Source organism: Gopherus evgoodei, chromosome 3, assembly GCF_007399415.2.
Source record: "Gopherus evgoodei ecotype Sinaloan lineage chromosome 3, rGopEvg1_v1.p, whole genome shotgun sequence".
Classification (NCBI taxonomy): Eukaryota; Metazoa; Chordata; order Testudines; family Testudinidae; genus Gopherus; species Gopherus evgoodei.
In genome coordinates, this window is record NC_044324.1 from 173,132,839 (window position 1) to 173,148,742 (window position 15,904).

Consider the following 15,904-nt stretch of genomic DNA (forward strand, 5'->3'; position numbering starts at 1 on the left):
AACTTACCACAGTTCCAATGTGTCTTCCTTGTAACTACTTATAGGGGTGGTAAAGGGAGATCTTCAAACACTAGTCAGAGCCAGATGCAGCACGGGCAGGGACTGAGCTCTTTGGGGTAGTTAGCAGTATTCAGGTACTTGGGTCTTGGTTGGCTCATCTTTATTTTTTAACTTGGTCACAGGCCTTTGAATAGAAACTGCCACTTGTCCCAAATCATGTGATCACCAGCCAACCCACTCGTTTGTGACCCATACCAGGTTAAATGTAGAGTGAGACCTGATTGACAAGTGCCTGAACCCACTCTGCGGCCAAACTCAGAACATAACTAGACTAGCGAGAGAACTGATAATCCCTGCTGGCTTTAGCTCTGTAGCCTTAGTTCAGAGGGTTATAACCTCATCATTAAAATCTGCACCAACATGAAATTTGGAGCCCCTTTGAACAAATACAAATTATTTTAGTTGTTTTGTGATGCTGTCCTCCAGCCTCCAAACACTGGTGTTTCCTGGCTCATCCTTTCCCAAGCTATGGCTTATGCTAAGCAAGCCGCACTTCTCTAGGCAGTAACTCGGGGATTTTGTACTGTTTTAGGTTAGGGTCATGGGATTTTTCAATCCACCGTCTCATTTTGGGAAGCCATACACACACTACAGTTACATTATGGCTTCCTGTCTGGGACCAAAGTGTCTGATTAGCCTGATCAGCCCCTCCCTTCTGGTGGCATGGTATATAACCCCACTGCACTAGCCTCTCTCCTGTGACATGCCCAGCTGCTGCTAACACTTGCGCAGCAACAAGTGGATCCTTAAACTTGGGCCCTATTTGGCCTTATGGAAGCTTTAAGAACAGTGGGTGACCTGGCATTCTGTGGGTGCTCTCATGCAAGGTTGTCATGGTATAATTCCCCACTCTGAACCTTAGCGTCCAAAAGATGGGGTACCAGCATGAATTCCTCTAAGCTCAATTACCATCTTAGTACTTGTAGCGCTGCCACCAACCAGGAATTCCAGTGCCTGGTACACTCTGGTCCCCCCAAAACCTTGTCCGGGGACCCCCAAGACCCAGTCTCTCTGGATCTTAACACAAGGCAAGTAAACCCTTTCCCTCACCGTTGCCTCTCCCAGGCTTCCCCTCCCTGGGTTACCGTGGAAGATCACTGTGATTCAAACTCCTTGAATCTTAAACAGAGAGGAAAATGCACCTTCCCCCCTCCTCCTCTCTCCCCCTCCCAGACTCTCCCTGAGAGAGACAGTAATCCTAACACAGAGAGAAATTAACCTTCCTCTCCCCCTTCCCTCCTTTTTCCCCACCAGTTCCCTGGTGGATCCAGACCCAGTCCCCTGGGGTCTCACCAGAATAAAATAAACAATCAGGTTCTTAAACAAGAAAAGCTTTTAATTAAAGAGAGTTTTTACTGTTTTTCTATCTTTGTAAATTTAAATGGAATAGGTACAGGGTCTTTCAGCTATAAACACTGGGAATACCCTCCCAGCCTAAGTATACAAGTACAAATTAAAATCCTTTCAGCAAAATACCAATTTGAACTCCTTTCAGCCAAATACACATTTGCAAATAAAGAAAACAAACATAAGTCTAACTTGCTTTATCTACCCAGTACTCACTATTCTGAACTTATAAGAGCCTGTATCGGAGAGATTGGAGAGAAACCTGGTTGCACGTCTGGTCCCTCTGAGCCCCCAGAGTGAACAACAACCAAAAACTAACAGCACACACACAAACTTCCCTCCCTCAAGATTTGAAAGTATCCTGTCCCTTGATTGGTCCTCTGGCCAGGTGACAGCCAGGCTCACTGTTCTTGTTAACCCTTTCCAGGCAAAAGAGATATGAAGTACTTCTGTTCCATTAACTCTTAATCCATTTATGACAAAGGTGTTGAGTATTTTCCACTCCCTGACTGTAAGTGGAATTTAAGGTACATGCAGGAGCACTCCATACTGTGCAGGAACAAACCCCATCTGAACCACAGTTCCTAACCCTAGAGCTGATCCTGGGCTTCAGAACACCTAGAGTTTGGAGGGTTTAAAACAGACCTCCCTTGTCATCTTAGCACTCATGTCTGAAAGTGTAAATGAGTTGAATTAGGCTGTTTTGAAATGTTCTCATTTCCAGGCTCACAATATGGAATAAACTTGTTTTCTTCAGGATCATTAAAATGACATTGAAATAATAGGGACAAAATTAATGAAAGGTTTGTACTAAAAACCCTCTCGCATAGAGACCCCATAGAGAAAACAGCTCAGAACAGATGGACAAAAGCTGGAACAACCCTGCATGCCCATTCTGAAATAGCAATAGCAACAGACGGTGCATAATGAAACCTAATACTATCTTTCTTTGCAACCTCCTAGTCCACGCAGTCGCAGGAGGAATTTAAGCTGGAGGATCTGAAGAAGCTAGAACCAAGTAAGTAGTATCTGACATTTTAAGTGGGTGATTTTTATAATTACAGTGGAAAGTCTGAAAGTCGCAGTAATGCTGACTAGCCTAAATGTGGGTAGACAGCAATGCTGTTAAGGTTATTCCTCCAAATGTTTGCTACCACATACATTCTTTAATAACCGGGCTTTAATGTAGTGCTGGAAGATTTAAATATGGATGTCCTTATACTTCAGTAGTCTAGGAATTTGTCTGGACAGTGCTCTTTAAGGTCACTAATAGTATTATATAGCACAGCAGAATCCATCCAGTGGTTTTCAAACTTTTTTTTCTGGTGACCCAGTTGAAGAAAATTGTTGATGCCCACGACTCAGTGGAGCTGGAGATAAGGGTTGTGGGTGGAGGGGAGGGGCTCTGGGCTGGGGCAAGGGTGTGGGAGGGGGTCAGAGCTCTGGGTTGGGGGTGCAGACTCTGAGATGAGGGATTTGGGGTGCAGGAGGGGGCTCTGGGTTTTGGGGGGCTCAGAGCTGGGGGATTGGGGCGCAGGCTTACCTTGGGTGGCTCCGTGTCCGTGGTGCAGTGGGAGTACTAAGGCAGGCTTCCTGCCTGTCCTGGCACCGCAAACCACGCTGCGTCCTGGAAGCGGCCAGCAGCAGGTCTGGCTCTTGTCTGCCGGCATTGCCCTCCTCAGCTCCCATTGGCTTCTCTGCCAATGGGAGTGCAGAGCCAGTGCTCAGGGCGGGGGCAGGGCACAACCTACGAGTCAGATCTGTTGCTGGCCACTTCCGGGGTGCAGTACGGTGTCAGAACTGGTAGGAACTAGCCTGCCTTAGCTGGGGAGCACCGCTGATGGGACTTTTAATGGCCCGGTCAGTGGTGTTGACCAGTGCCGTGGCGACCCAGTTCCTTACATTCTGTGGCCCAGTACTGGGTCACAACCCACAGTTTGAAAACCACTGGAATATAGAATACAAATACTTTAAAAATTCTACACTGCTTAGTTGAATCTACAATCTGCATGTATCTTTTTGAACATTGAATTGTAAGCTCAGTGGGGTAGGAAACATGTCTTTCTCTGTACTGTGCCAAGTACATCGGGCCTCAGCAAATGATTCAGAATATACCCTGATACCAAATCAACTATTACCCAACACACTGATGGTATTGTTGTAATGATGTCAAATCCTGCTGAGAAAAATAGAAGGAAGATCAACTTTGGCAAGTCAAGTGTAAAAGTGTAGTTAGGCAAGCCAAAATATATATATGTATTTTTTGGTCTTCTGCTAGTTGCTGTTCAAATTCTAACAGTAAACTTTTTTTTAAACTCATCAGAAGCAGGAAGCCTGCCAAAAAATCAGTGGGGCCACTGGACGATCGAGGTGCTAAAGGAGCACTCAAGGAAAACAAGTCTGTTGTAGAGAAGCTAAATGAATTCTTTAGATTGGTCTTCTCTGTAGAGGATGTGAGGGACATTCCCACACCTGGAACATTCTTTTTAGGTGGCAAATCTGAGGAACTGTCCTAGATTGAAGTGTCAGTTGAGGAGGTTTTGGAATTAATTTATCAATTTAACAGTAATAAAACACCAGGACTTGATGATATTCAGCCAAGGATTCTGAAGAACCTCAGATATGAAATTGCAGAACTATCAATTAAATCAGCCTCTGTACTAGTTGACTGGTGGTTAGCTAATGCTCCAGAGGTGATCCTGGTAAGTACAGGGCAGGAAATCTAACTTCTTTACGATAGTTACAGTTTACCTGATAATAAACAGAATTATCAGACACCTAAATGAACACTGTGTTGAGGAAGAGTCAACACAACTTTTGTAAAGGGAAAATATATCTCACTAATCTATTAGAATTCTTTTGAGGGGGTCGTCAAACATGCACAAGCATGATCTTGTTGTCATAGTGTACTTGGACTTTCAAAAAGCCTTTGAGAAGGTCCCTCACCAAAGGCTCTTAAGCAAAGTGGGCCATCATAGAGTAAGAGGGAAGGTCCTCTCATGGATCAGGAATTGGTTAAAATATAGGAAACAAAGGGTAGGAATAAATGGTCAGTTTTCAGAAGGAAGAGAGGATCCCTCAAAGATCTATACAGGTACCAGTGGTGTTCAATGTATTTGTAAATATTCTGAAAAGAAGGGATAAACAATGAGGAGACTAAGTTTGCAGATATTACAAAATTACTCAAGACAGTTAAGTCCGAAGCTGAATGTGAAGATTTACAGAGAGATCTCAAAAAATGGGTGATTGCCTCTTTCATTTTGTTGACCAATGTTGATAAATGCAAAGTAATGCAGTTTGAAAAACATAATTCCAACAATATATACATACCAAATGATGGGGTCTAAATTAGCTGTTACCACTCAAGACAGAGATCTTGGAATCGTGTATAGTTCTCTGAAAACATCCATTCAATGTGCAATGACAGTCAAAAAAGCGAATTTTAGGAAACATTAGGAAAGGGGTAGATAATAAAACAGAAAATATGATAATGCTACCATATAAATCCATTGTACACTTACCCCTTGAATACTGCATGCAGTTCTGGTTAGCCCATCTCAAAAAAGATATATAAAAATTGGAAAAAGTACAGAGAAGGGGTATGGAAAAGCTTCCATATGTGGAGAGATTAAAAAGACTGAGACTGTTCAACTTAGATGACTAAGCAGGGATATGTAGAGGTCTATAAAATCATGAATAGTGTGGAGAAGGTGAATAAGGAAGTTTTATTTAGCTCATCACATAACACAAGAAACAGAGGTCACCCAATGAAATTAAGTCAGCAAGTTTAAAACAAACATAAGGAAGTATTTCTTTACATAATGCACAGACCGCTTGTGGAAATCATTGCCAGGTGGCAGTGTGAAGGCCAAAAGTGTAAATGAGTCCCAAAAATAATTAAATAAGTTAATGGAGGATAGGTCCATCAGTGGTTGTTAGCCAAAATGGGATGTAACCACATGCTCTAGTGTCCTTAAATCTCTTGACCATTAGGTTTGGACTGGATGGTAGGATATATCCGCTTGATAAACTGCCCTGTTCTGTTCTTTCCCTCTGAAGCATCTGGCACGGGCCAAAGTCAGAAGACAGGATACTGTGCTAGATGGACCATTGGTCTGACCCAGTATGGCTATGCCTATGTTCTTATGCTGTCAGGTAAATCTCAAACCCTTATGTCCTTAGTCTAATTCAGTAATGACCTGGACCAAATGTTGATATCTCTCAATTCAGAAGTCATTTTTCCATTTTAGAAATAAGCCAAATTTGTGTGCTCCATTCTCCCTTTGGTAATATTAGCCATGACTTAACACCATATATGGTGACTCTGAAGTCACAGGATCTGCAGCCGTGCAAAGTACCATGAATGTCTACAAGACTGTCAACTTCTAATACTTCCTTCATAAACAAATACATTTTTCCTTTTCCCCAAAAGAGTGAAAACCTACAAAACCAGACCACTTACTCTAACATGCCTCGCAGTCATATCTCCTACTGGACCGATCTGATATTTCATTGTTATCATGTGATGTCATTGGCATGAGACTAAGCAGAGGTGGTACATTGTCACGCGGCTGTCTGACATTCCGCTTGGATGTCAGACTGCGCCTCACTTGAATTATTGCTTTGGCTAGCCAGAGAACCTTTTCATACTTTTGCTGATGAAAATATGGAGTCTGGATATTTCAGGGTGTTTCCTTGGAACCACGAAGGGTATAAAAGCATGTTTTCCTGCTGAGGAGAAACAGCAGTTTCTCTCTATTATATGACCCCCATTCCTATAGTGTGTGAGCACCTCAGAATCTTTAATGTATTTGTCCTTGCAACACCACTGTGAGAGAGGGAAATATATTTGGGTGTTGTCCTGCTCAGCGTTAAAGTGCCAAAGTGACATAGGTGCCTAAGTCTAAGTAACTTGCCCAAAGCCTTGTATGAAGTCTGTGGCAGAGCAGGGAATTGAACCCTGGTCGCAAGTCCTGGACCTAACCACTGGGCCATCTTGCCTTCATCTCTGTGGGCACAATTTGCAGCAGTCACAATGCATTTGAAGTCCCTGTGCTTTGGTGGAGGTAGGTTAAGACCTTAATTGAGAAAAGCATCCTTACTGAAGAAAGTACTTAAGCGTGTGCTTACAGTTATGTTTTAAAGAGCTTTCCTGAATTGGGGCCTAAATGCTATTCTTAGAAATGGAAGGCCATATTCTGATCTCTGATACTCCACTTCCCCTGTCTGGCATCCACAACAGTAGATTTGGGATTAGACTATGGTCTGAACTATATATTTCTCCCAGCTATTTACAAAAATAATAAATGTTTCATCAACTACTGATTATAACCTCCATTGTACTTTCAGTGTTTAAGTCTGTAGCAGGCTGTAGTTCTTCAGGCAGCTTCTCTGAGCTGGCCTCTTTAAATTGCCTTCAGCTGGTTCCACCCAGGCAGCTACAAAGTCTTTCAAAGAAACAAACTGAACAAACCTTCATAGCAAAAGTCCTTTCCTCCCAGGCATCTCTGGGTGCAGTCTTCCAGCTTTGCTCTGCCACTTGGAGGCCAGGTCACACCACTTCAGTCCCTTTTCCTGTGGGTGGGAAAGGTCAGCAGGCCGACAGTCCTTCCCTGAGAGTGTCTCTGTGTAAGGAAAGAGGCACATTATATGTTGACCTCTTTTGCAGAATTTATCCTGGGTGGCTGAGAGAGGGGAGCTTTGTCTGACCCTATGCTACAAGCCTCCTCATCCTGAGCCTGTAAAGAACAATAGCCTGGGTTTTTCCAGACTTTATCACCCCAGGACCACATCCTCTCTTCTGTCACCTTCCTCTGCCATTTCCTAGGCCCTCCTCTGCTTCAGAATTCCTGGAACAGGGTAACCTGGCCTCTCAGACTTCCCCCTCTGGCCTTAAAGGAAAAGTATTCTCCCTTCAAGTCTTTTGTTGTCAGTATGATCATTTGTGGAGTTAGTGTATTAATATTTTGTTTAGCTTTCTGCTCAGCATATTCTATAAACCAGAACTTCTCAAAGTGAGGGATGGGCCCTGAGGGGAGGGGAGCACGAAATGTATTTTGGGAAGAATACATGAGGCGCTTCAGGGGATGGGAAGGGAACGTACTGCCCACATTTTACCTGCAGCAATGAATAATGAGCAAAGCTGATTCCTCCAGACAGCTCAGGCCCTCAGATGGCGCTGTGCGTTTGACTCTAGAAGACACTATGCATTTTGATGGATTTCTGTTAAGCTTGCATAGCATTGTACAGAGTTGTTGCCATCTGTACGTGAATCCATTTCCTATGATGCGATCTGCACATTTAATTCTAAGCATGGATCAGTAGTGAGGTTTTCAAACGCATTCAGCGTTGGCAAGTAGTTAGGCCAATGCTGAATGTCTCTGAAAATTCCCACCTCAGCATTCTACAATGGTCCAAAAGAATGCTGCGTAAAAGATTTATAGTGGAATTTTCAAAATTACCTGTTAAAGTTAGGAAAATAAATCCATTGACTTTCAATGGGCTTTGTGTTCCTAACTTCCTTGGATGCTTTCAAAAGTCCCACCATTAGTGGATGTTTGACACGGTTTTTTCAGCTGATGTAAATCAGTATAGCTCAAATCAATGGGGAAACATTAGGTAAGAATCTCACCTGAAATGTAGAACAGAAGTCACTTAGTAATTTAATTTAAAGACGGACAATATTGTGGTATCTTGTTAAAAAGGCTCTGTCATGAGAAACATGTTTAAGATATTAAATTACACATTTTGCCTGTGAAGACATATGCTGTTTCTAACTTTAATTCAGTTATTTTACTTACTTTTTACTCATATAGCATAGTACTTCACAATATCTGAAATTGTGATCCTGTCAGAGCTATAAGTTTTTCTGTTTACAACTGATAACTGTTGTCTGTCCTCCAGTGGCAGCAGAGGTGAATTACTGAATAATTCTTTCGGAGTGTTGTGTATTCATAGTAACAAGTCTATTTCTCTCCAAGAACAGAGAAGAATCTAATGCTGCTTATACATGAAAAATGAAGTGTAAACGCTTTTTTTTTCCCTGATACTGGGTTAATATAAAAGTCTGATCTAGTTTCTTTCTGTCTTTTAGGCTGTGTTCCCTCTTGCAGTTCACTAAGCTTGGATGGTTTCACTTTCAGTGTCTCATACACATTACTGCTTAGCTGTGTTTTCCAGCACTGTAGGGGAATTTTGAAATTCATAAAAACTTTTTCTGTTCCTCACCCAAACTGTTCTTAGTGTTTGTGTGCTATTAAAAACTGCTTTCCTCCCAAGAAGCAATAGCTATATCTCCCTTATTGACCTTTCAGGGATTAAGGCACTGGGATGAGGCTCCAGAGATCTAGGTACACTTCTCAGCCTGCCATAGATTCCCTGTGGGACTGTGGGCAAATCTCTTGATCTCACTGTGCCTCAGTTCCTTATCTGAAAAATGGTGATACTCACTTTACTTACAAAGATGAGTGAGTTAGGATGAATTCATTAGTGTTTGAGGTACTCAGCTATTGTGATGATGGCGGGTTATCCTCACTTAGGTAGATAATATCTGTAAAATGATAAGAGTCTCAGATTAAATGTACAGAATCCAAATTATTCTGTCCAGTGAACATTTAAGAGTATTAAACAATTATCAGGTTTTGCAAAGATTTTATACTACAAAACTTAGGTCTGGGCCTAAGCTTAGGTGTACAATGTTTTTAAAGCGCTCTATGCTGTTAGTATTGAAAGCAAAATGTTTGGGCGGTTTAATAGTTTAGTACCAGACCTCCTAAAAAAGGCTGGAACAACAGTAGTCCTAATTTTCAAATGGGCAAGTCCTCAGCGATCGTAGAATATCCCTTTTTAAAAGAATTCCAGGCAAATATGAATCATTACAGAAGAACCTCACTCACTCACGTCAGTGACTGGGAAACTGGTTGTAAATGGTTGGTTGAATTTTCAAATTGGCGAATAAGTCAGCAGACTTCAAAAAGAGAGGCTAATGTGTCATAGAAGGTACTTTTGGTCACTTACAGTAACACTCATTGGATACTTTATAAAATACTTACTAATGAAGTGTTCTGTAGTACATTTGGTAAAAAATAATTAAGTCTTTGTAATACAAGCCCGCCCTACAGTCCTCTGTTATGTAAATCTAAGCTGAGAAGTGGAGACTCTCTCTCTTTCTATATTGTAAGTCATATCGATTACTGAGGTTTTTCTCTGTAGCAAAAATTGTAAGGGAAAGATTTTTATATGCTGTGCTCTGTAACATACATATATTTGAGAGGATATACCCTCAGATGCTTTCAGGTGTCGTATGGCAGAGTTAATGACTAAAAGATGTACTTGCAATGGACTGGGAGACTGACTCCTCTGTGCTAAACAGCCATCATCAGGCTTTTGTCTTTGAAAAGGAAGGTAAACACATCCATTGCTAATTTAGATGCATTCTGAGTGATAGGGGAATTTTGCACACACTGCTTTAATGATGATCCTAGCCAACAAAAGTTAATAGATAATTGCAGGTGGTGATGTCTATAGTTAAGGAAGCCTAATGGTTTGCCATCATTAGACTTTTTCTGTTTCTTTATAATTTTGTCAAACTTAAACCATTAGGGCTGAAATTCTCCATGCTATGTGTCTACCACAGATTGGTTGATCTATTTATTTATTTATTTTTAAGGAAATGTCAGCTAAAACAGTTAAGGTTATCAGCAACGTTGGCTACTGGGAGCACATCAAACTTGTTCTATCTTAAGGTTTTATACTGCCGCTCACTACCATAGTATCTGAGACTGACCCACGTAAAATCAATAGAAAGAATCAAGTCTCTAGTGGACTTCATGGAGCAGGACCGCCCGGGGGGGGGGCAAGTGGGGCAATTTGCCCCAGGCCTTGCAGGGGCCCCCACGAGAGTTTTTCGGGGCCCCTGGAGTAGGGTCCTTCACTCGCTTCGGGGACCCCGGGAAACTCTCGCGGGTCCTGGGTCCCTGGAGCTTCTTCTGCTCCGGGTCTTCGGCAGCCGGGGGTCCTTCCACTCCAGGGTGGAAGGACCCCTCGCCGCCGAAGCAGCGGCCCCCTGCCGCTGAAGACGCCAGGCCCCCTGAATCCTCTGGGGCACCCCTGTCATGGAGTTGCTGGGGTAGAACTTTTTGGTGGGGGCAAAGGGTCAGTTGGGAAGTTTGTAGGGGTTTGAAAATAAAAGGGGTATTCAAAGTGAGTATCACGTATGGTCAGTGTTTAATTTGTAATGAAAGAGGTGCTGGGGCTCAAGCAATTTCTTTACATTCATGACTGATGCAGTGCTAGAGGTGCTGGGGCAATGAACTGTCAAGCCCAGAGGTGCTGGGGCCCAGCCCTAGCAAGCCCTGCCACAAATTAAGCCCTGCATATGGTGGAAAGGCTTTCTCAAAAAAGAAGGCTTTGCACCACTTTCTAAAGAGGGTCAGACTTGGGATTCACTGGGTCTCCTCTGGAAGTTTGTCCCAGAGCTGGGTCCCCTTCATAGAGAATGCTTGTCTGAACTCTCATGATTCATCCTGGTCTTTGTAATCTGAATGGTCCCGGAGGAGCACAGCTGTTATGCGGGTTCACAGATCAAAGTTTGGTCATTGATGTAGCTGGGGCTTGATCCATTCATTGGCTTGAAAATTAGGACCAAGGCCCTAAACTGACATTGGATACTAACTGGGAGCCAAGGGAAGGAGTTTAGCCCAAGCATGATGTGCTTACGGAAGCCTGAGTCATGGAGAATGGGGACAGCTACATTTTGTTCCAGATGGATGCTGTGTCAGTTTCACATTCAGCTTCAGATAAAATAATTGACAGTAATCCAGCTTGAGCCAGCTGCTCTTCAGCCAAGAGTTAATTTCCTGTAGGCAATCTGACAGGATCAATGCCAGAGAATGTCAAATCAAGTTCAAGATTTCAGTCCTTATCTTCAAGGCCTTAGTGGCCTGGGCCTAGGCCACTGCCTAAAATATCACCTAAAGATCCAGGATACAGACTCTGGTCATCAGCTCTGATCTTTGAGTACAGTGGAACTTCCTCCCATAAGAATTAAGCTCACTTCCAGGTGATGGAGCTTTCCTGGGGGATGGAGACAGTGGCATGAACTCCAAGAGCTAAGGTCCATGACACACCTGACCACCTTCCACTTAAGGTGAAAGGTGCACTTTGATCTCGTCTTCTCTAATAAATCTATAGCAATATGTGCATTTAAAAAATATTCCCCAAATCAAAATGCTCCCCCACAGCCACACTTTTCTTCCTGGGAGGAGGATGAGAGAATGCATGAACAACACACACGACAGATGTTAATTATGTTGCTGAAGGCCTTAATATACTGTGGTGAATAGACTCTTCTACTGTGATTATGTAGGATCGTGTAGGTTTGAGAAAAATGTTATGCCAGAGTAAAATTCTTACAGCTGTTTAGTTGAGAAGCTCTATTACTTCCATTCTTTGGTTGGTGAAGGGATGTTACCCTGGTGTCAGAGATGTGCCCTCTGTGGTTCCCATGACAATTTATCCAAATCTGGGCAAGTTCTGAGCTTCTGAAATCTTGGAGTTAGCACATGCTTATTAGATTTATTGGAATTTGGCAGCTAAGTTCTCTGAAGATTTGGTCTGTACTCTGGCCCTTCTCCATCCTTTCACCATTCATATCTGTGACCAGACTCCACATGTGCCATCCACTCAGAAGGACCAAGCAGGACATTCCTGGCAATTTTCTCCCCACATCCACAGGCTGATGTGGTATCAGGCAAAGGAGCTGAGAGCAGGAGCATCCTGCCTGTGCTCCCTCCTACCAGTACCCAGGCAGCGTGGAGGAGGAAGCTGCCTGACCCTGATCAAATGATATGTGGTGGATGATGGGCACAGGAACTCAGCAGGGTCAGCAGCTGGGGAGTGGGTGTGGAGGAAGGGAACTGGGGATGTTGTAAGGGGTTTTCTGGGTATTTATCCTGAGATACCTGGGTCTGATTTGCAGACATGCTGAGTAGTGACAGCTGCAACTGAGGTCAGTGGGAGCTGTGCTCTGGATATAAGAAGTGTGTTAAAATGCCAAATGCTCTTAAAAATCAAGCCCTAGGCTTCTCAGATTGGTTTTAAGTTCTGTGCTTCGGTCGTCCAAGTGTAAAATTGGTATAATAAATACCACCTCACAGGGGTGTTGTGAAGATTAAATCATTGATATTTATGAAGAACAAAGATGTGACAAAAACATCATAGAAAACTCCATGAGTAATTAATTGTTCTTTATTTACTGTAGAGTTTGGATGGTGTGTGCAGTGACAGATAGGGATAAAAAATATTGACTAGCTACCCATTCCATGAGCACCATCCATTCGGTGCACAGAATGAGGCAGGGGTGCTGTGGAAGGAAATAGTATGTGGCCGTGTAAGTAAAGATTGTATCATAATGTATACTGTCACAAGGCAGGGCTTCTCCCCAGCTTCCGAAGGATTCACTGCCACCCCTACAGTCTGAGTTTTTTTCATACTTTTAACCAGTCTACAAGAAAACAATTCCTCAGCTCATCCTTCACATCTCTGGTCTTGCTGCCTTCTCTCCCGGGGGACTCTGGCAGTCCTGCTGCTCCTGCTCTGTAACTCTCAGCCAGTTCTGTTCTCACAGCCAGTCCTCCCTCACTGGAATTCCCTTGGTAGTCCCAGGTGCTGCCTTACCCTCTTAAGTGACCAAATGCTCTAACACCCGAGAGGTGGACCTACTTCAGTTACAGGGGCCGGCAGGGCCAGCTTTTGGAAGTGTGGGGCCCAATTTGAACAGTTTCGATGGGGCTTGGCAGGGATGACTTTAAAAAAAACAAACGAAAAACACAAAACACGTTGGGCTTGTATTCACTGAGCGGTGCTCTGAGTCTTCGGCGGCGGGTCCTCCACTCACTCCAGGTCTTTGGCTGCACTGAAGGACCTGCCACCGAAGACCGAAGTACCCACCGTTGAAATGCTGCCGAAGACCCGAAGCGCTGCCAGGTGAGTAAAACTTAAAAAGGCGCATCTAGCCAGAGAAGGGATTCTCACTGGGCGTGGGGCCCATTTCAGGGGAATTGGTGGAATAGGCCTAAAGCCGGCCCTAGGGGCCAGTTACTCTGTGACCTATACAGTCAAGCGGACCAAACTAAGGCTGCATATGCAACCATAACTCTGGCCTTCCTAATTTTTGAGTGCTTGACTTTAGAACCTTGACACAGTTTTTTGGCTGGAATTTAGATTTAGGAGGAGAATTTCAGAAGCACAAAGAGCAGTTAGGCACCCAAGACCCATGGGGAGTCATTAGCTGTTAGGCACCTAACTGCCATTTGTGCCTTTGAAACTGACTTGGCTGGCTCTTGAACTGGACCCCTGCCATTCAAACTGACAGATTTAAATTGGGGAGTTTCAGCTGGGTTTTCTGTTGATAATATCAGAGGGTGGAGTTTTCAAAAGTGCTGAAGGGAGGTAGGTCCCCAGCTGAGGTGCTTCTGAAAATCCCACTCTCAGTTTTTGAATCCACTAGTTTTAAAAAAAAAAATGCATGTGTGAGAGGGAGAGTAAGGTAACTTGAAATAGGTAAGTTTCCTGTACTAAGCGCAGAGCTGCAAATTTGCTGCTGCTTTCCTGGGAGCAACTACTGCCTTCAGTATCCACTGGTTTGCTAAGGATCTCCTGTTAATCTTTGTTGTGCTTTGAATTTTCCTGGCTCTTCATGTTAGCCTGCCTCTTATGCCTACGTGGGTTAGCAAGTCTCAGCCATATTACACTTCAACAGCAGCACAGTAGGACCTTAATAGTATCTGTTCTAGATGTACTTAATTTGTATTTGCTATAAATGTACTGTAGGTGTTTAAGAAATGTCAGTTCTGGGGAATTGTCAATCTGGTTGGAGCTGATACCTGTAATGCTAACATTCCTTTTGAGAACTCCTGCCATGTATTGCCAGTACCAAAGTTATTGTCCTTGGATTGCTCCCACTACATTAAGGCCCATTGTTTCTCTTCATACTCCTTTTGTTATGAACATGGCTTCGCTGACAATGGACATGTGGCTAAACCCTCGCCTTTCTGAGTAGCTGCATCATTTTGAGCTAAGCTATTATGTGGAAGTGACCATTATTGTGATGTAATTCTAGTTGTACTGTCACTGGCTCTTTGGTGCATTTTGATGCATCTGTCACGAGTGCACCGTGATAATGGACACAGCACTATTAAGTTGTGCAGGGTAGTTTGGGTATTTTGAGTAAACTTGGTTTTCTTAGCAAATGAAGCCTGCTTTTTTTTCTTTATAGTCTTAAAGAATATCCTCACCTATAATAAAGAATTCCCCTTTGATGTTCAGCCTGTCCCACTCAGGTAAGGAAAATTGTGGATTTGTACATGTAAAAACTGAATTGGTATGAAAGGCAGCATGGTCTAGTAGTTAGAGGGGGAAAAAGTAGGCGACATCAACTCCTTGGATCACATACTTGCCATGCTGCCTTGGTAAGACAATTTTTTGAAAGCAGCCTCTAATTTTGGGGTGCCTAAACTTTGATGCTCATAGCCTTTTTTCATGCCTCAGATCTGCTAAAACATTCAATGTCACTTGAAATTAGTGGAAAAATCAGGCCCTTGGTATCCAAATTTAGAGTCCACTGAAATTTGGCCCATAATCTCTGTCTGTCTAATTTGATTGCTAGCTTTGCAGGCTCAATTTGGTTAGTGCATATAGCATTCAGATGATCAAAAGTACTAAGTGTGTGTGTTGGGATAATGTGTTGCTTCTGTGCTAAACCTGGGGATGGTGACTTTTTTTCTATTGATAAACTTTATTTTAAGACAAGTCACTAGGGTTTGTGTATTTTCTTACAGGAAGATTTTAGCACCTGGAGAAGAGGAGAACTTAGAATTTGAGGAAGATGATGAGGAAGGTGGAGCTGGAGCAGGGTCTCCAGATTCCTTTCCTGCTAGAGTTCCAGGTAGGGTGACCAGCTTCATCATCTGAAATATTTCATACACCAAGGAAGGGACATGAGACTTGTTTAGAAGCTGTGATAAGGGGAAGCCATTTCCAGTCACTCTTGAATCACCTTCAACAGTACTTCTCGAATGGTTAGACACCAAAGCAATAAATATCACATAGGAATCTTGGACTAGTGGCTGAACCAGATGGAGTTAATCAGTGAGAGCAATATTCCTCCCTTTAGTGAGGAGATGGAAATTATAGCTGGGTATTTTCTGTCTTGCTTTCATGGTGCATCGTTTGTGTGAGAGACTAGTTTGAATTAAACCATTATGGGGATGTTGCTTTGGTTTTGCTATCCAAAGGATAAATCACTATCCATATGAAAGCAGTTGATACATCCAGAGGTCCTAGTGAGGACACAGCTTGTCAATTACATTTTTGTCCCCTGAAGAGTCTAATTTTCCACTCTTATCCCCATGAATCAGAGGGATTTTGTTATCCTTATTGTTTCTCATTTCTTCAGAGCAAATTACCAAATTTAAGTTCTGGGAAGGGGGAAAAATTT

General features: G+C 43.0%; 1 protein-coding gene across 2 annotated transcripts in view; it reads left to right on the forward strand.

Annotated features, from left to right (window-relative positions):
* AIDA (axin interactor, dorsalization associated) overlaps positions 1-15,904 on the forward strand; it is a 60,247-nt gene that overhangs the window by 24,046 nt on the left and 20,297 nt on the right. Inside the window, exons 4-6 of one of the 2 annotated variants that reach the window (XM_030557459.1) lie at positions 2,371-2,425; positions 14,684-14,747; positions 15,246-15,352. In XM_030557459.1, coding sequence (XP_030413319.1) covers positions 2,371-2,425; positions 14,684-14,747; positions 15,246-15,352 — 226 coding nt within the window. Of the gene's footprint in view, positions 1-2,370; positions 2,426-5,396; positions 5,563-14,683; positions 14,748-15,245; positions 15,353-15,904 lie in introns of those variants that run through there. The other variant, XM_030557460.1, reaches the window with a different exon arrangement.